The sequence below is a fragment of the Cricetulus griseus genome, chromosome 4, assembly GCF_003668045.3.
Source record: "Cricetulus griseus strain 17A/GY chromosome 4, alternate assembly CriGri-PICRH-1.0, whole genome shotgun sequence".
In the NCBI taxonomy this organism is placed as follows: Eukaryota; Metazoa; Chordata; class Mammalia; order Rodentia; family Cricetidae; genus Cricetulus; species Cricetulus griseus.
This window is the reverse complement of record NC_048597.1, coordinates 129,519,654-129,541,140: the sequence shown is the minus strand read 5'-3', so window position 1 is coordinate 129,541,140 and position 21,487 is coordinate 129,519,654. Positions and strand designations below refer to the sequence as shown.

At 42.2% G+C, this 21,487-nt stretch overlaps 1 protein-coding gene across 2 annotated transcripts in view; it reads left to right on the top strand.

Moving 5' to 3' along the window:
• Fat3 (FAT atypical cadherin 3) overlaps positions 1 to 21,487 on the top strand; it is a 448,985-nt gene that overhangs the window by 267,379 nt on the left and 160,119 nt on the right. For both annotated transcript variants that reach the window (XM_035444507.1, XM_027410883.2), the window contains exon 3: positions 20,581 to 20,642. In XM_035444507.1, the coding sequence (XP_035300398.1) occupies positions 20,581 to 20,642 (62 nt within the window). The remainder of the gene's footprint in view (positions 1 to 20,580; positions 20,643 to 21,487) is intronic.

Here is a 21,487-nt window from a genome sequence, read left to right as displayed (position 1 = left end):
TACTGTGTTCTGTGCTCCCCCTAGTCCTGAGGGCAGATTTGGCCATCCCCATTACATGGGTGGAAAGCTAAATGCAGATTTTGAGTCCTCTGCTTACAGTTACTTAGCAGGGAAGCGTTAGGCTTGGAGCTGAACCTGGACATTTTCCACTCCCCTGTTCTATCTTACAGGTTTCCTCTCTGATTGTTTGCAGAAGATTAGGTAGTAGAGTCAAAAGCAACAATTTAAATCAACAAACTTATGAAAACTATTGAAACATGATGACCAGAGTATTTCAGCAGTGCTTTTGGTTTTTCAAGCAGATGTCCGTTCTTTTACCCAACAGTCAGTCATTTACGAAGGCCCCAGCATGAGCCATGGTCATTATTGGTACTGAGGGTGTAAATGTGTCAGTATTATGTATTAAATTCAGGCCTTACAGGTTAAATATAAAATGCAGGCTTTTCATCGCCCATGCTCCCAAGAAGGATGGCAGGATGATGATAATAAATGGCATGTATATCAACAGGATAGTTTTAGTTCCTCAAGGTCAGCAAAAAGAAAAGGAGCCTGGGACACTTCAGGAGAGTGACAAGAGAGGAGAGTGGCATTTGAAATGATGTTTATATATTATTATTACTATTAAGAAGAGCCTAGCCATTGAGACAGCTGTGTAGACCAGAGAAAGAAAGACACACTGGCCAAGGGAAGTTTCCTTAAGGCAATGACTTAAGGGAATAAGATCAATGGAAATAAAATTTATGTGATGACAGAGCAGGAAACATGTAGACTCTGATGATAAATAGTAATATAGTTCAATCTTTGAGCTTGCTTTTGAGTATAAAGACTACATTCAAAAGAAAGTATTTATCAGGAGGAGCTGGAGAAGAACATAGCTCAAGGAAGGTAAGGCCCTGAAGGAAATCCTGGAATCCAGAAGATGAAGTCTTTGCAGAACCCTGAGGATAAGCACATGAATCCCTTCAGATCTCAGTGAAGGTGTACTAAGACACCACAGTGTCTCAAGATGAAAGCCCTCCTGTTGCCTTCCTGAAGCAGTACCTGGGCAGAAGGGAGCGAGAGAGACTCCCCAGCCCACCAGGAGCCAATAATCAAGGGCACAGTCTTGTTATTTGGCCACACTTAGTAGACAGTGAAAGAAAGCAAATGGGGGGCTGAGGTGGGAAACTATATGTGAACAGCTATAGATATTTGCGTTTGATGATGAAGTATTTTATAGAAGTAATAGAGGACAGAATCTAAAAGGAAGGAAAGTCTTGTGTCCTCATGACAAACAATAAAGATGCTGCAGTCCATCAACATGGTGGAGGTTTCAAAACCCTGTCATTGGACTAATTGTAAGAGCTCTGGGAAGTGAGTTGATCCTGTTAGTACTCAAACCTCTCACCTGCTGACTGCCACAGTCTTACTTAGTAGTCTAACGACAGTAATTCAGAATTATTTAGAGATAAATGAAATTTCATATGGATGTAAGGAATGGTTAGAAAATTTCATTTGATGTCAGCTGCCTCAGGAAGAAGCTAGGGAGAGGTGTGGGGACTGTGAAAGTGCATGAGTAAAGACAGAAGGAAGTTCTAAAGCAACTCTGAGGGTCTCTGAGCAGGATTCTTATGTATGTGAGCTGAGTATTGAACCTGAGATTCCTCAATTGCAAACCAAAGCGGATGTCAAGGGACAGCTTCAAACACTGTCATGAGGATCCAACACTGAGCATCTTCTATTTAATAAGTGAATAGCAGAAGTTCAGATACCAGATATGGTCCTGCTGCAGAGCTCAGACAACTAGCTCTGCTTGCACAAGACTTGATACTGGATTTGATACTAGAACTCTCAATGCTAAACATCCTTGATCACTAGTCCCTACAGGTGCTTTCCCTCTGAGAGGAGGATGGGGTGGTGAGGGGATGGAGGATGAGGGGGCTTCTTTCATGGTAATGGACTTGTTTTATCCTGTGGCCCCATCTGTAGTTTGATTGGAGCCAGTTATTTTTTTTTTAATATTGTCTTAATCTATTATTTTCAATTCTTTCCCAATAGCAAGTAAGAAACAATTTCAAGGCTTATCCTAACATCTCCTGGAGCAATGTAGGGACAGATTTGCAGATCCTTCACCTCTGGCCCTTTTCTTCCCCATTACCCATTAGAGTATAGCTAAAGCTGCTTCAACTCCTTGACTAATGGCAGCCTGACAAACTCTTCCTTGTCCTCTGCACCTTCATGTCTCTTTATATTACTCTGCCTGCATTCATTGTGCATTCCATGTTACTCTCAGCACCTTTCAAAGGGCAAGCACACAGGTGCCAAGCCAGAAATAGGGTTAGCACCGTAATAGGGATCGTCAGCTTTAATTATCAGCTTGACAGAGTTTAGAGTCACCGAAAGAGGGTCATGTGGAGAATTGTCTAGATCAGGATGACCTGTGGGCATCTCTGTGAGAAATCCCTTCATTGTTAACTGATGGAGGAAGACCGAGCTCCTTGTGGACAGCACCTTTCCCTGGGCAGAGGATCCTGAACTAGGGAAGACAGTAGAAAGCTAGATAAACATAAGCAAGCAGCATGGGTTCCTATTTCTCCTACTCAATTCTCTCTGAGTTGTCTCAACCCCCTCCCTCTGTGGCTTCTCTGCAATTATAGGATGTAACCTGGAGCAGTAACCCAAAGCCTTTGATCCTCCATGTTGCTTTTGTGTTAGGATATGTTCTCATAGCCACAGAAAGGAAACCAGAATGTTAGTTAGCATCCTATCAGAGACTCACAATGTCTGTCTGTCCTCCAACAAGAAAACAAAACACCAAGCACACGGAGTAGACGAGATTGTCAACACACTTCCCTCTGTGTTGGTTTGCTAATGAAATTCTTCCAACCACTTTCTTTTCCATGGCTATAAACAAAACTCACTGACACAGTTCCAGCCTTAATTGATCTAGCCTTGAGCCCATGTCTTTCTGGTACTAGGGCATTGAGGTGACTCAAAAGGATTAAAATTGCAGCAACATTAAATAATCTCATTGGACGAATACAAAGCCAGGAGCTAATTCCAGGGCATAGAGCAAATTATCTGCCAATTACAGCCACAGTAGCTCTGTGCCAGCTCTCAGGGTTGTAAGTGGGTTGAAAATTCACCCTTGGGCTCTGGGCACAGCCATTTGTTCACAAGACACTGTATTTCCCAGGGTGTGACTTAAGACTGTCCCTCTCCCTAGCCAGACCCACAGAGCCTAGTTCTGCTTCTCTTGGACACCTCTCCAGCTTTTCCAACTCTTACAGCCATTCTCTGACTTGATTGACAATTCTCAAATGCCAGCTAACTCACCCATTAGATAAGAAAAGGCTGATGCAAACCATAGCCCACTCTTACTGACTCTTACAGACATTTTGGAGGAATAACCTGAAGTTGATGTTTTCTTATATTTTGGAAAGTTAAATGTGGGCTGAATTCTATGATTGGCAGACTAATAATCTCAGTTCATATGCGACATGTTTTTGGACAAGTAGCCTAATTTAGTTAAACAAAATGCAAAGGCAAAATAAAAATAAAATACATATTAGAAAGTCAGGAACATTGGCAATCTGCCAATCCCCACCATCACCACCACCATTCGACCATTAACCTCATTAACTGCATAGACTGCTGACTCTGAGGAGGGACAAAAACAACATGGCTTTTTGTGAACCTGTAAGATTTCACATTGAAAGCCCAAAACAGTAATTATCACAGCACAGAGTTTGGTTGGAAGCTCCACACCAGGCACAATGCTTTTAAAAGCCATGGTATCAGAGATGAGTGAATGCTCTCACAATATAGACCATTACCTGCTTTGAATAGCAGAGAGCATGTGTAACTTCCTCACACATACTTGTGTACACAATGTGTTCAATTGGGCTGGGAAGATGGCTCAGTCAGTAAGCCCTTGCCCCACTAACAGAAGGATCTGAGTTCACTTCTCAGAATGCATCTTTTTTTATTCTGTTTTCTTTTTTATTTTAATTAGAAAGAAGATTGTTTTACATGTTAATCCTAGGTCCCTCTTCCTTCCCTCCCCTTCCCCCCCCCAACTAATACCCTACCTATCCAATACCCTTTCTGCTCCCCAGGGAGGGTGAGGCCTTCTGTAGGGGGTCTTCAAAGTCTGCCATATCCTTTGGGATAGAGCCTAGACCAACCCCTTGTGTCTAGGCTCAGGGAGTATCCCTCTATGTGGGATGGGCTCCCAGAGTCCACTCCTATGCTAGGGATAAGTACTAATCCACTACAAGGGGCCCCATAGATTTCCAAGGTCTCCTCACTGACACCCACATTCAGGAGGTCTGGATCAGTAGGATGAGAGGGGTCCATACCAAGCTGATGAAACCCACAGAAACAGCTGACCTGAACAAGGGAGAGCTCTTGATCCCCAGACTGATAGCTGGGAAACCAGCATGGGACTGATCCAGAATGCAACTTAAAAAAACCTGTCGTGGTAGCATGCATCCACGATCCCAGTTCTGCGCAAGCTGGGACTAGCAGATCCCTGGACTCAATAACCAGCCTACTGGGAGAGTTTCAGACTGGAGAGACATGTTTCAAAAGACAAAGTGGAACTGATCAGAAGGCTCAGCAGGTCACAGCATCTGCCTCCAAATCTGATGGCCTGTGTTCTATCCTACTGTAGAATAAAAACTGATCCTATGGGTTGTTCTCTGACTTCCACACTTACTCAATGGCATACAAGCACACACATACACACACACACACACACACACACACACACACACACACACACACACACTTAAAAATAACCAAGATGAACAGTGCCTGACATCTGGCCTCCACACAAGCACACACATACACTCAGATACATGCACATAGCAACAAAAATATTTAACTAGATGCATTATGCTTTATATGATTGTTTAATACACATGGTCCCTGTACTTGATTCTTTAGGTCTGTTAAGGTATTTTGGTCCCCTTTTACAGAGCCTGTCCTAAACCTGAAAGACACCAAAAGTGGCTTTACCTCCCCCAAATGAACACCATGTGATTAAAATCATGACTGACTTGGAGGAAGTTACAGGCTACTGCAGAAATGATGTATGGAGATCATAATGGGGTTGCTTATAGTGGTTTTGGTTTTTGTTTTGTTTTGTTTTGTTTTCAAAAGAGGATACAGCTCTGCTTGTCTGGATAGACATGGCCTTTCAGCCAGGGTGCTATCCATAATGTTAAACCCTTTCTTTATTTTTACTTTGTTTTATGTAAGAAGAAAATCTCAGGTGTTACCCCAAGTGGGAAAGAGGTTACTTGCTGCCCATAAAGCCATTGTTGCTTTAGAGGGAAAAACTGGAGCTAATATTTTTAAAGAGGCTCTTGTCCTCTGTGATGATAAATGATGGTGTACCAAGTTCACCATTATTACTATGAATGGTACTTCCGCCCAAAGAAAAACAGTGAACTACTGTTGCCCCAGTATCTCACTGAGGAGTCTATAAGAACAGTGGGAAGTGGGAAGTCTAGGCCAGTTAAATGCTGGGCAGGAACAAGTCTTCCAACCAAGTCTGAGTCCAATCCCTAGGCCACACAGGGAGGAAAAAACGAAGCCCTGAAGGAACATTTGGCTTTCACACAGTTCAGTGGGAGATATGCACCCTGACACATCCATAATAAATAATGTAGTACCATTTTAAAATTGTAGAGGAAGAAAGTGCAGAGTCTAGAGTATTTCAGAAAGTGTGACTTTACTGTTTTGAACACATGGTTACTGCTATTAGCACGATGTTGTGAAGCAGAAGCCTGTTGGACAAATGCTAATGAACAGTTACATGGGCTATTTGCAATTAGAACATCAAAATGGCGGTTGTTAAAATTAAACTGCCTCACAAATTGTTTGTCTTGAAGCCATTACATATTCTCCTGAGACCTTTTTGTCCTGTTAATCTACCAAGAAGGCAGAAAGGTAAACCCCAACCAGCCATGGAACTATCACAGATTCTCAGGCAGGCCACATAAGAAGAGTGAAAGTTTACATCGAGTATGTGAACTTACAGCAAAGGCTTGGGTTATGCGGAAATCAGCTGTAAATTGCAGGTCTTTCCTCTTATCTCCTCTCTCTCTCTCTCTCTCTCTCTCTCTCTCTCTCTCTCTCTCTCTCATTACTAACAGGTTTCTGATAACATGCAAAGCTTCCCATAAAAAATAGTGTTTCTTAATTTGAATTCACAACATTGCTACTAAGAGGTCCTGAATAATTTATAGAATAAAATGGTCTTTAAGAATTGTGTCTTCAAAGCACACATGCGTTTTCAAGACTTTACACATTCTCTGAGTAATTTGCACTTTATCCATCCTCTTGATTTTAGCTGTCACATGGAAACAGATGTGGGAAGAAATTATTTGCAGTGAAATAATTTCTTGGAGGAGTGCAGTGCCTGTTTTCACACCTCTGGAGTGAATTAAAGAATGTTCCATGATCTTTTGAACAAACAGGAGGGAACTTCATCTCTCGGTTGTCTGGTTACTGAATTCGCAGGCATTGTCAGAGTGACCAAGCTGAGATAATAAGGACTCCTTCTGAGTGCAATGAGAAATAGCACGCTGTGCTCTTAAGGTTTTTAACACAAGGAAAATGTGTACTATTTTTTAAATTTAAAAAATTATTTTTAAGTTTTTATATTTAAAGTTGTATGTTGAGCGTACCTTCCACCCCCATGTTACCTCTCATTAGTCTCTTCTGTTTCCCCAGACAATTCCATAGCTACTGTCCCATCACATACCACATATGATGATTTTATGTCTTTATACAAGAGTTAGGAAGCAAAGCAAGAGAAAGCATATGTTATGTGTTTCTGGACCTGGCTTCATTCTCTTCATATGATGGTCTCAGTTGCTTTAAGTCAACACATCAGAACGACTCTTGCACATCAATAATTTTTTCAGCTTTGCTCACAATAGCTAAGCTACATAGTCAACTGAGATGTCTAAAAGCAAAGGAATGGATATGAAGATTATGGTTTATGTGCACAATGGATTAGATTTTTCACTGATAAAGAAAGATGAAGTCGTGGCATTTGTAGGACAGCCCATGCACTGTTTTTTATAGAAGTATATCTGCTTTACTTCTTTCAATATAAAGATATTCAGTGTGTGTGTGTGTGTGTGTGTGTGTGTGTGTGTGTGTGTGTGTGTGGTGTATGTGTATGTGTGTATGTGTGTATGTGTGTATGTGTGTAGTGTGTGTGCATGTGTGTGGTGAGTGCCAGTTTGCATGTACTATGGAACATGAGTAGAGATCAGAGGACAACTTTATAAAGTTCTTCTCTGTCTACCACTGAGTTCTGGGGATCAAACTCAGGTCAGCAGGGGTGGTGGTAAGCACCTTTCCCATCCGAACCATTTTGCCAGCCACTATTAATGCTTCCATGCAGCTCCTTAGAGCTCCAGGTTAGTCCATCATTGGTGTGCCTCGTAACTGAGACTGTGTACTCTCTCCAAGTTAATGAGGTTACAGTACGAAGAACCCTTTTTTGAATATAGCAAAGAAGCTGCAGAGCCAGTGTTTAAACTCCATTGACCTCTTTCTTCAAGCTTCTGTCCTAATCTCAGACTTATTTGGCATATTAACCTTTCCAGCGTCTCTGGAATCAAGTAATTTTATTGCATCTTACTCCCCTTTATCTCTCCAACTGCACATTACACCTGTGATCTTTCTTCAGGGCATCCGATTTTTTTTAGAGTGTGCATTGAATCACATGTTCTGTTGAAGTGTTTCTGATGTGTGACCATCTTTCTCACTGAGCTCTCAGTCCTATGATGCCAAATGTGACCTTAGTGTTGTATCTACTGGGTTCTCCCCCATTGCACCATGTTCAGACATTTGTGTGGAAAGAAGGCACCATCAGGATGTGGTGGCTGCACCTCTGCTAGGGAGATCCATGGGGCCACCAGGAGCAAGGCAGGGCGAACTCTACAACCAGGAGAAAAGTGAAAACTGGAGAATGAAGCAATGCTGTAGCCAAGATGAGCCATAATAATACAGGCAGAAACGTATGTCAGATCAAAGTGGTCCTTTGATCTGAGAGTGGTCCTTTGCTGGAGGGATTTGGAATAGAGTTCAGATGAGAGAATCCAGTGGACTACATTTCATGAACTGCTAATTATAGGCAGTATTGTTCATGGTAGAGAAACCAAATCTTTGGGATAAGCCACATCTTAATTACTGCAACCCTGTCACTGAGAACATAGCCACTATGTAGACACTGACTTTCAGCCTTGACTGAACCTCAGAACAATGAAACCACCCAGGAAGTTTCAGAGATACCTTAGGCCTAGGATTCAACCTGTAACAATATACACAGCCTTTAGATACAGAACCTGATGTCAATATGTATAAAAACTCCCCAACTGCTTCCAGCACACAGCTGACCTTAAAAGCCAGCAATGGTCTAGAAAAGAGGCCCCACTTCCTCATTGCCAGCCATCCCCCTGGTAGCACTCAGTGCTAATCTGTGACATACTAGTCATTGAGGATGTACACTCTCCTCTCAATGAGATGTAACAGATATACATCACATGTTCTTAACAATAAGCCTTGGAGTAAGTTACTTAAACAAAAAGCCACCACTCCCTTATCTTCCAGAGAACAGGCTGCGGAGTAGACATGACTTTTGTTACACTAACATTTGAAACAGTAGGAGGGAATCTCAAGATGGAAAAAAAACAAGGTTAGACTGTGGGATGCACAGGATAGCCCCATGGCTATTCTTCTGGTTGATAAGAATAATAATATCATCCAGGAATTTCGTATGTGGAAGGAAACAAGCCAAGAATTTTTAATGGATTACTTTATTTAATAAGCTTTATTTTACAAAAATGTAGGAAGTTAACTAACTTGCCAAAAGGCATGCAGCTGCCTGGGCTTGATCTGAGGTGGGAAGCTAGACACACAGAGGCCAGAGCCTGCTGCCGTTTGGTACACTGCGAGCACAACCTTCCAATACCTCCCATACCAGACAATCCCTAGGGCCTTTCTATTTACCTGAAATTAGATTTCCAGCTATGTCTGCTTCTTTATTTTCATCACACAGTATTTGGAATTATGCAAAAATATCTTGGCAGAAAGATAAAGAGATGTATGCCATATTGCACATCTGAGTCCACACACCAGTGATGTGTTAATGGCACCTAAGGATGGCATCATTTCCTATGACATCCTTAATACTGGCTTGCCATCTGCAGCTTAATTTCTCTGAAGAAATCCAATAAGCATTCAAAGTACAGCAAAACAGCTTAGAGACATTTTCAGGTGCATAAATGCTTCTTCAACCTAGGCAGGGTCGTATAGCGGAGCCCAAGGGTTCCGTGTGATGAGGAGGATGCTGAATAGGAGAAGAACTGTAAGTGCACATGGGCCTGGGAAGTATACAGGCACCCTGGCAAAACCAGTCTCAACCCTTTGTGTGTGCGCAGTGCACAGGTGTCTGTATATATGCTTTCAAGGCAGAAACAAGCAGCTATGAGACAGAATTCTCTAGAGGGGGGATGCTGAAAAGCCCTTCTGCTTCAGCATTGGCACCATCACTCCTTTGCTTGCTGGTGATACCTTACTCTTTGGCAGTAAGTCACCTTGATCCAGATGCCCTTTACTCACCCACTCTAGAGAAAATGGCACTGTGATGGGGATCGGCTTGTCTGAGTCTCAGAATTCCCCCTCCAAGTTGTGGGCACATCTCTCTGTCAATTAGGCTTAAGGGGAATGTGGAGGACATGTGTGCACACCTAACTTTTCTTTCAAAGGCTGCTTACGGATCCCTCAATCCAAATGGGAAAGTCTCTCTCTCTCTCTCTCTCTCTCTCTCTCTCTCTCTCTCTCTCTCTCTCTCTCTCTCTCTCTCTCTCTCTCTGGCAGAGAGGAGCACTGAGACTTCTCTGCTGCAATGGCAGACTTGCAAAATGCCGTCCACTGGTTTGCACAGCCAGAAAATGAAGTGTATCTGTTACAGAGCCAGCAGCTGTGAACCATGCTTGTGTCACTGTGTCTCCATGCTTCTGTTTAAAACACACTCTCACTAGTAGAGTCCTAAAGCTTCTATTAACATCTTGTAAATTACTATTTATAAAGAAATGCATGTGTTGCAGGCTTAAGCTCTGTTGGTGTCCCTTGTCAAATTTTCTTAAGAAAATTTAATAGCAGCGCTTGTGTGCTCAATGGAGCAACTCCAGATCTTCACGCCTGACAAAGCAGCCCTTACTTAAGAAGCACATCAAATAGGGCCAGTTTCTGTAATCCTTTTAACCCCTTCATAACCAATGTCTTAGCTCCCATCCTTTCTGCTTATTCTTTTCTTTATAAGAAGCCGTATACATATATATTCAAACCTAAGATTACATACTACTTAGTTATTCTATGTTTTATGTTTTAAAGATGCTTTTATGCATATGAGAGCTACATATATGTCTGCATGACATGTGCATATGCATGCCTGGTGCCCATGCATGCCAGAAAGAAGCATCAGATCTGCTGGAACTGAAGTTACAGAAGTTTGTGACCTTCCATTTGGGTTCTGGAAACCAAATCTGGGTCCTCTGCAAGAGTAGCAAGTGCCCTTAACCACTGAGCCACTCTCCAAAGCAGCTTTTTTTTTGTTTTTAATATTTAAACAGTCATGATACTTGGTTTAATTTTACCTCTAAGCTGGAAGTTTGGTTTGTTCTGTGTCCATTTTATTTCTTTCCAATTTCAACAAAAGGCCTTATATACATATGAAAATACTATGGGTTGCATTTTCAATTTTCTTTGACAATTTAAAGATGAGTAAGGAAAAAATTCTGCAAGTCAAAATCTTCTGGAAGAGATGGTAATCATCAATGTGTAGGCTTTCTCACTGGGAGCATGCACTTATACTTTAAAGACCATTGTTGCATTTATCCTTTGGGAAATTCTGTGTAGTGATGGTTAATTTGAGGGATAAACAAATAAGAACAGAGCACAGCACTTCTTCTTCTTCTTCTTCTTCTTCTTCTTCTTCTTCTTCTTCTTCTTCTTCTTCTTCTTCTTCTTCTTCTTCTTCTTCTTCTTGCCACTCACCACCTTTTTGCAGGACTGATTCACAGTTTGAGTGGATACATTCATTATGGCCAGGAAAGCCTGTGTGGAAGCATGAGGTGATTTGTCACATTGTTTTACTGGCACTCTTCTCAGCTTCTCCTTCACTCCTTTTTTTCTTGTTCAGTACGGTGGCCCATGGGACAGTCTACCCACATACAGGCTGGGTCTACCCCACTTAAACCACTCTAGAAAAACTCTCACAGACCCATTAGAAGTGTATCTTCCAGATAACTCCAAATCCAGTCAAGCTGACAATGAAGATTAATCATCCCAAGTTGTCTATCCTTTGTCAATCTGACACTTAAGCATATCACATGAAATCAAAAACAAAATAAAACAAATAAAAAAACACTTTCTCCATTAGGTAATCCCCCAAGCTCATAGACACTTCATAATAAAAAAATGCATTTCATTTATCTCTAAGAGTCCTCTACAGCTTAACAGTTCAAATATTGTCCAAAAGCCTCAATCCCAATGCCTCTTCTGGGACTCAAGATAATATCTTAACTGTTGGGCCATGCAAAATAAAATTCAAGTTGAATACTTGCAATATACACTAGAACAAATCAAACATTCCCATTGTAAGAGTGAGGAATGAGGGCATAGCAAGAAAGAACCAAAGCAAGTTTGAAAGTAGGCAGGGCAAGCATGAACTCCTACAGCTCTGGGACTCTTGGTATCATCTGAGTTCCTAGGCTTGATAGCCCTGCCCCTTCACTTCTGTTGTCTCCAGTACACAAGCAGGCTATTCCAGATGTCTGAAGTTTTCCTTAGAAGACATTCCACAGCCATAGGATGTCCAGCATCTCCATTAGGCTTCACTGTACAACTTCACGCAGCAGTCTTTCAGGGCTTGTTTACTGGGTATCTGCCCCTGCCACACCATGCCTGGCCTCAGGAGCATTCTGGCCTTTTACATAAGCCTTCCTGATATTGTAATATTTGAATTTTACATGTCTGCAAATCCAGTATGATGTGGACAAGACAGTTAAGTTCTGTTAACAGTGAGAATTGCAGTCTGGTCTCATCACAGCTATACTGACCTCTGTATACCTTGGTAACTGTATCTTGGAACACCCTTACTAGCTGATTGTTTTCAAGCAGGGACTCACCCCTAAGACCTGCCAATGCAGTACCAATTCAAATTTGCTCTCCTTTCTAACAAATTGCCATTTTTACAAGTTGGAGCCTTTGTTGGTTAGGATCTTATCCTTAAGGCACCTTTCATATTGTCCCAGTGAGAGAACAGATTTTTCTCTTTAATGGCAATAATCTTAACAATAATAGTAACTTTCTTCACAACTACCATGCCTACTTCTTTAAATTCACCCATGCCCTTTTCCTAACCAAATTGCATGTTTCTTAAATGTTTTCATCTGACTTCAGAGGAGACTATGATCAGTAGTCAATAACCAAGACACAGCCTGCCTGTTATATTGTCTTGAAATTTCTTCTGCACAAATGTAAATGCATTTTCATTTATTCTTGCTTAAACTTGTAAAACATGAGCAGTATGCTTTCAAATTCTTTGTCATAATGTAACATGAATGATCAGTAGCCCAATTCTCCAGTGTCCCTTCTATTGCTATAAGCACAGTGTTTACTGCTTGCCAATCTGCTTTCTGGTTTTTCATACTCCCACCAGAATGGTTCATTAAACTCTGCTTACAACAGTCTTGGGCTTCTCTAGCCCATAGGTCCAAACTCTTCCATATTCCTCCTACAAAGTAGTTCAAATTCCTATGAACCTCATAGTCAGATTATCACAGAAACAATCTCACTTCATGGTAGCAATTTTCAGTAGGATTTATTTCTTCATTGCTGTGATAAAATGTCTGCAAGAGCAACTTAAAGAAGAAAGGGTGGGATGGGCTCATATAAGGGGACACAGTCCGTCCTGGTGGGGAATGCATGGCAATGGGAATGTGAGGTAGCTGGTCATATTGCGCCTACATTCAAGAGATGTTCTCCTTTCCCCCTTTCAGTTTGGCCAAGGATGTTATCCCATGTAAGTTCTTCCAGATCCAGATACTCCCTCCCGTAAGCCTCTGTGGAAACACCCTCACAGTCATATCCAGAAATGGGTCTCCTAGCTGATTCTAAATCCGGTCAAGTTGACAAGGAAGATTAACCATCATGACAGTTTATCATAATTTTCTGGAATTTCAGAAGAGAAGAAAATACACTTGAAGTGAAAACAACTATTAGTTCTGCTTAAAGAGCAGAACTGGGGCTGGCAGGGGGATGTCTCACTAAATAAAACACTTTCTGCTCAAGCATGAGTACCTGAGCTTGTAACTTAAGCATCCACACAAAAAGATGGGATGTAGCATGTGCCTGTGACCCCAGTGCTGGAGAGGTAGAGAAAGGTAGAACTTGGAGCTCAGCAGGCAGGCAGCCAGTCTAGCCAGTGAGTAAGCTCCATTTTGTGGAAATGTCTTGTCTCAAAGACCAAGGTATAGAATAATGGAGGAAAATTCACAGCATCAGTATCTGGACAGCACATATGCACACCCAAATGCACACATGGGCACACATACTTAGATTGTACAGTACCTGATTTATTGTGGGATCCTGCAAGAACATGTATGTGAGCTTCTTAGGACAGTATCTGATATATGGTATATAGTAGCTATTTCTATATTATTATTATCCCGTATTTCTCCATAACTTAGAAATCAGGATGTGGAAAAATGTGGAAAGGTCCCAGAATCCATGATCACAAGATCAAAGATAAACTGCTTTAGGCAAGAAGTGAAACCCTGGGTTTAATATTAAGCAAGGAGGAAGGGGGATTAGGAGGAAGGGAAGGAATTAATTAAGCAATACTTTTTTTCAGAAAAAATATTTTTTCTTTTTATTATTATTATAATTATTAATTCAAGTTAGGGAACAGGCTTATTTCACATGTAAGTCCCCTCTCCCTCTCCCTCCCCTCACCCCCATTCCTTCTCCCCCACCTCCAACCTACCCCCCCACCTCATCCACCTACCATTCCTCAGGCAGGGTAGGGCCCCCAACAGGGGCTCCACAAAGTCCACCAAATCTTCCTGTGCTGGGCCTAGGCCCCTCCCCATGAGTCCAGAGACAGAGCACATCCCTTCAAGTGGGATGGGCTCTCAAAGTCCCACACACACTCCAGGGCAAAACGCCAGGCCACCTCCGGAGGCTCCCCGGAGTGCAGGGGCCTCCCCCTTGGCATCCATGATCAGGGGGCTGGATCAGTCCCATACTGGCCTCCCAAAGAGCGTCTGGGGTCAATATGCTTTCCCTTTTTCAGGCCAACAGTTTCTGTGGGTTTCTCCAACCTGGTACAGACCCCTTCCCCTTCGTTCTTCATTCCTCCCTCTCTTCAACTAGGTTCTAGATTTCAGCTCAGTGTATTTCTGTGGATGTCTGTCTCTGCTTCCATCAGCCACTGGATGAGGACTCTAGGATAGCATAGAGAGTAGTCATCAATCTCATTCTAGGGGAAGGGCTTCTAGGCCATCCTCTCCTCCACTGCCCAGACTGTCAGATCGTGTCATCCTTGTAGGTCTCTGGAGATCTCCCTAGTTCCAGATCTCTTCTCGGACCTATAGTGGTTCCCTCTGATATGGTATCTCTCATCCTGCTCTCTCTACTCTGTTCTTCCCCCAACTCAATATCTCTGCTCCTCCATTTCTTCTCCTCTACTCTTCTTCTCATGCTCTTATTGTGGCAGCACCCTCTCCCCTACCCTCATGCTCCCAATTAGCTCGGGAGTTCATGCCACTTCCCGTTCCTGGGGTCTATTTATCCCTTAGAGTCCTTCATGATTTCTAGTTTCTTTGGTGAAGAGGATTATAGGCTGGTAACTTTGCTCTATGTCTAAAAATCATATATGAGTGAGTACATACCATGTTTGTCTTTTTGTGATTGGGTTTCCTCACTCAGGATGGTTTCTTCTAGTTCCATCAATTTGCCTGCAAATTTCAAGATTCTGTTGCTTTTTTCTGCTGAGTAGTACTCCATTGTATAAATGTACCACATTTTCTCTTTCCATTCTTCAGTTGAGGGGCATCTAGGTTGCTTCCAGGCTATTACAAACAATGCTGCTATGAACATGGTTGAACATATGTCCTTGTATGAAGATGCAGTATTTGGGTATATACCCAAGAGAGGAATGGCTGGATGGAGAGATGGCTCAGCCGTTAAAAGCTAGGCTAGGCTCACAACCAAAAATTAAGCAATACTTTTAAGTTTAAGAAAATTTAAGGGGCACTCAGGTGCTTCAATTCCTGTGTGTTGAGACCATATTGAATAAAACAACAGCACTAAGTATTCTGGAAGACAAATTCGCTTCGCCCTCACCCCTCCTCAGAACAATATCCTCTTATGATATTGCATGATCTCTCTATCAAGCATCATGAGTGCCAGATGAATAATAGCTATTCATTGTCCCTTTGCTTGTGTCCTATTAAAGAAAAACTTCAACAAGCAGAGAAACACTCTAGGTGCCCTCAGAGCAGTATTTATGCATCCAGCAAATGAGACAAGCACTTGACCTGGGTACTTGGGCTGGGGGATCACCTTAAGTCTCTGGCTTCTTGGACTGTGGTCTCAAGAGGGGTCCAAAAATAAGCTTCCTGCAGCTATGTGTAGGAGGAAAGGTCCAGGAAGATTGCACAGGAAAAGAAATAGGTAAGGAAGAGTTCAGAGTGCTGGGCATGGACATAGAAATTAGCCACGAAACACAAAATATTCTAAGAGTAGCACTAATTCTAGTGAGATGTTTTCACAGCAAGCCTGGCATGCTGCCCTCTGGGAGAATTATGCTGAACCAGTCAAGACCTGCACTCTTTAACATAAATGTGAATATCCTGTTAGTAGTTGCACAGCTGTGACCCCAGACACCCACAGGGAGAGAGACGACGGGGGGGGGGCCCCGCACAATTCTTATATGTGTCATCCTTCTGACCAAGCTACTTAGAGTATCATCAGTCCTTTTACACAGACAGCCACATTGTTTAAGTATGCTTCTCGGAGAGTGTTAGAGTCTCCTGCCCCCTCAATGACAAAGTCAAACCCAAAGTTTTTTTTTTTAAAGCAATTGCCCTGTTCCAGTCATTTACCATCTTACTAAATATCATTTATCTATGACTCTCATCTTTCCCCCTCCTAATTAGAAGTTTGCATAAGGAATCATGAAATTATGTGGTTGTCTTTATAACCCAACCATACTCCAAAACAGGCCTCTGGTTTGTTTTGGAAACTCCATTTCATCATTTAAGTCTCCAAGTATAGGTGACTTGTGTCTCTACATCCCATATGTCTTGTCCATACCTCTCTCTTACATAGGTTTCCCAAGGGGATTCCTTTCCACATGAGTGAGTCAGTATGGTTAAAGAGAGCTTTGCTCCATTTTAAGGCCCAATGCATTTATGTACAACACAACTGTGGAAATGAAGCTGGTCTTTTTGGCGAATTTCTCAGATCTGTGAGTGGTGACTCCCTGAGTTCCTTCCTGTCCATAGACAACAGCCAAGCTTTTGAGATCTTTTGTTTGCTTGTTTGTTTGTTTTTGTTTTTTTAACTCAATAATAAATTATTTTTATTATTTTGTACAACTTTGTGTTTTTTCCATTTTTATTTAAATTAGAAACAAGATTGTTTTACATGTCAATCCCAGTTCCCTATCCCTCCCCTGCCCCGTACTAACAGGCTTCCTATCCCATAACCTTTCTGCTCCCCAGGGAGGGTGAGGCCTTTCATGGGGGATCTTCAGAGTCTGTCATATCCTTTGGGATAGGGCCTAGGCCCTCCCCAGTGTGTCTAGGCTGAGGGAGTATCCCTTTATGTGGAATGGGCTCCCAAAGTCCATTCCTATGCTAGGGATAAATACTAATCTACTACACAAGTCCCCATAGATTTCTCCTCCTCACTGACACCTATATTCATGGGGTCTGGATCAGTCCCATGCTGGTTTCCCAACTATCAGCCTGGGGACCATGAGGTCCCCCTTGTTCAGGTCAGCTGTTTCTGTGGGTTTCACCTGCCTGGTCTTGACCCCTTTTCTCATCACTCCTCCCTCTCTGCAACTGGATTCCAGTTCAGTTCAGTATTGAGCTGTGGGTGTCTGCTTCTACTTCCATAAGCTACTAGATGAAGGCTCTAGAATGGCATAAAAGGAAGTCATCAATCTCATTATCAGAGGAGGGTGTTTAAGGTAGCCTCCCCACTATTGCTTAGATTGTTAGTTGGTGTCATCCTTGTAGATCTCTGGACATTTCCCTAGAGCCTGATCTCTCTTTAAACCTATAATGGCTCCTTCTATTATGGCATCTCTTATCTTGCTCTCCTCTATTCTTCACCCACTCAACCTTCCTGCTCCCCCATGTCCTCCTCACCCCTCCTCTTCTCCCCTTCTCATTCTCCTAGCTCCCTCTCCCCTCCCCCCATGATCCCAAATTGCTCAGGAGATCTTGTCCCTTTCCCCTTTTCTGGGGGACCATGTATGTTTCTCTTAGGGTCCTCCTTGTTTCCTAGCTTCTCTGGAGGTGTGGACTGTAGGCTGGTAATCCTTTGCTCTATGTCTAAAATCCATATATGAGTGAGTACATACCATGTTTGTCTTTTAGTGACTGAATTATCTCACTCAGAATGGTTTCTTCTAGTTCCATCCATTTGCCTGCGAATTTCAAGATTCCATTGTTGTTGTTGTTGTTGTTTTTTCCACTGAGTAGTACTCCATTGTGTAAATGTACCACATTTTCTCTATCCATTCTTCAGTTGAGGGGCATCTAGGTTGCTTCCAGGTTCTGGATATTATACTTTTGAGATCTTGCTGTTCATCCTATGCATGTGCCTCTCTAGAAAGTAAACTTTACCCTTTCTGGGTTTCCTCAGAACTGAACACATAACAAGACTTGATTTCCAGTGCAAATAACCATGAATTATCACTCTAGCACTGCCTGCCCCCAAAGTTCACTATTTCTTGGTTCTAGATTCTTATAGACAAACCTGATAACTCTGTTCATTCATTGAAACCCAACTTAAAACTGAATGCTAAGCTCATTCATTCATTCATTCATTCATTCATTCATTAAGAATCCTCACTTCTACAAAGATGACCCCAACTAAGAATCTAAGCAATAGTGGAGAGGCTGCCTTAAATGCCCTTCCCCTATAATGAGATTGATGACTACCTTATATGCCATCCTAGAGCCTTCATCCAATAGCTGATGGAAGCAGAAGCAGACACCCACAGCTTGTAAAACTATGCAGATTTACTGAGACTTCCCCTAACAATCACAGAGAAAAAGCTAACTGTTGCCCTGAGCATTCATGCTGCCTGAGCCTACGCTGAGGGATTACTGGTAACATGCAGCAGAGACCAGTGGCACCTGCTCTTGTTTTTTTTTTTTTTTTTTTTTTTTTTTTTTTTTTCTGTGAGAGAGCCACGGATTTGCTATAGAAAGCAGAATTCTCCCTCCAATCACCCCATGTTTATAGCCTTCTTATAGCAAGCCACATTCCCATTGTGTCCTCTGACATAGGACTCCCTCTGAGGAGGCTGGGAGCCGGAATAAAGCCTCTCTCACTCTGTGTGAAAACAGCTCTTATTCACTTGAAAAAAAAGCCCCCATGACATATGATCGTGTCAGACAGCATGATCCGGAGCTGAAGAGTGTGGGTTAGACTACACAGACCCTCAGTCAATACCAACCCAGAAGCCAGGCTTTTTTTCCCCTTTCCTGTTACAGAAGCTTCTAGATGTGACTGAGCAGGCAGAAAGATGAATGTCAATGAAAAGTATTAGTGAGATTCAGCAAAGAAGAGTCGAATTGGACGGTTCCTTGTTCTTAGATGATGAGGCCCACCTGAGTCCTCACCCACAGAGAGTCACACAGGAAACCAGGGATGAAGTGGAGAGATAAATCTGTGTTTTTAAACTTTCAGGCAGTATTGCAATGGTGAAGAGGAAAGGGAGTCATTGACCCTACCTCTCAGCACTAATGGGACAATTTTCTAGTTGTCCTGCTGCAAATGCAAAGCAAATCCAAAGGCAATAGCAGAGTCCTCTGTTATTCTAGGTAAAGAACAAGGTGGGTGACAGCATTGGAAGCACATGGCAGGATCTTCCCATCATGGCAATCCCATGTGTCCCCTGGAAAATCACAGACTTGAGAACAAAGACTTGTAATGATGACAGAGGAGGGTACTGGTGACATGTGGCATAGCAGATTAGCCAGCACCTGAGTCAAATCTGAAAAATCTGTGGGTTCAACTAGTTGATAACAGTGTGTTGTACATTTCAAGTTTGCTAAGAATGTGAATTTCAAGTGTTCTCATCACAAAATAAGTACTTTATGTGATTGATATATAAGTTCATTTGATAAACTTCCCACATGTCATTTATGAATCATAACATCACTCTGGACTCCATTAGAAATATATCATTACAGTCAACCTACAGCAAAAATAAAAAAGGAAAGAAAAATCTAGGGTGAGCCACACAAATGAGTTCTTGGTGCAAATCAAACATAGGTTGTGGTCTGCTTTGGCATGCCAGGGTGATGGGAGTGTCCCAGCTTGTAGAGGGCTGTGGTACTCTAACTGAGATATTATTTTGGATGTCACCAAGGCCGCATTTCCTATGGCCTCTGGTTCTCTAGAATCCATGTCCTCCCAGATCAGCAGCCTCAGGTCAAACCTTCTCAATAGTTTTTCTTTGCTCTCCGTGTTAATCAGCATACATCATGAGAAAAAAAACCCAACTGATGTTTTCTTCAGAGATATTATAACAGAGAAATAGAAAATAAATTTGGGTTCCTAATTGCCATTTCACAAAAAAGAATAATAAACTGTGCAAAAGACAAATTTGTGCAATGAGCCAAGAGGCCTCAGAGGTCTGTCTTCTCATTACCTTTGTCTTTATAGACATTGAGAGAAAATATACATCTTTCCACTTGGGATTTCTTAGTATAAAGATCAAATTCATAAAATTGAATGATAAAACTACAGTGAGGTGTTTGTTGTGAGAGTTAGTTAATTTGGGGCAGTTATGTGTACAAGTGTGGCTGCTGCAGAAATTGCCTTCTTGGAAAGTATAGTCCAAATTGTGTAAGCATATAAAATTAAATAAGGAAAAAATGATGATATCTCATAGATGGACTCTAATCAGTGTCAACTACCTACTAACAACTTAAGAACCTTTAATTCTACTCCTAGAGAACTGCAGTCCTAGATAAATGAATCTTTGGGCTGCCTTGTATTAGAAAAACAATGTTTCTTAGGAGTTTTGCATTCCTCCCGGACAGCAACAGTTCTTCTGTGTTAAGCAGAATTGAGGTCCTGTCCCACAGTTTCTTAGTATATTTTATTTTACTTTAAGAATAAGTTTGACCATCCCTGGGAAGTGGAGGGGTGCCATTCTCCAACATTTTTGCTTTCCCTTTAACTGGTCTTTTTGCCATATTCAATGAGCTACTTGCCCCGGATATTTAAAAGTCAAATATTCTCATTTCTACACAGGTCTGATTACCACGACTTCAAGGAAATTGGATCGAGAGCAGCAGGCGGAACATTTTCTGGAGGTAAGCGCACAGAGAGAAGCAGCCCTCATTAAAATTGACTTTCACTAAACTTCCCTAACCTTCACCACAAGCAAGAACCTTAAAACATCTAAGCAGTGGGTTTCCAAGGCACGTGCTCTTCCTGGCCTGATTGATTCTGAACTCAGAGGTTTCCAGTGCAGTCTTATCCAAGCACTGCTGTGAGCCTAGCAGGGCTTGCAGAGAGCACTTAGCCTGTTAAGGACAGGCAGGTGCCTGCACATCTCTGCTTGGATTTCTCTGCCTGGACTTCAGACTGCTATCAATAATCAGAGAACATTTTGGAACAGAGGCCCTTGGGCCTTGGCTCCAGATGTGTTCAGAAAAAAATAAAAAAGCAGCTACATTACAGTTAGAGTGAAGCATGTCATCCGGGAGGAGGATGATCACCTCGTCTCTCTTCCTGGGGAGAGGGCTGAGGATGAGAGGCGCATCTTGATTCACAGCCCAAGATGACTGGTCCTGAAACTGTAAAATCCACAGCCATAATTCATTAAGACAGGAGCAGTCACAGTAGAAAGTCTAAGAGCATTACTTCTGAGGAAACAGAGTGATTAAAAGACAGTATAAGGCAACAGATGAGAAAACAGATATGAGAGAGCTCTGTGGATCTTTTACATTTCCAGGGTCTTTACTGGGAAGCTTGAAGGAGTTTTTTTATAGCACTATGACTGAAGTGTGACAGTATGATATGGAATGGAGGATGATGCTCAAATACAAGAGTATTGCTCAGAGCTGATAATATGCATGCTTTTGAGATGTCTCTTTTATCCCTAAGACTTGCTCACATCTACCACACCTATGCGTGAGTGCACGCACGCGCGCGC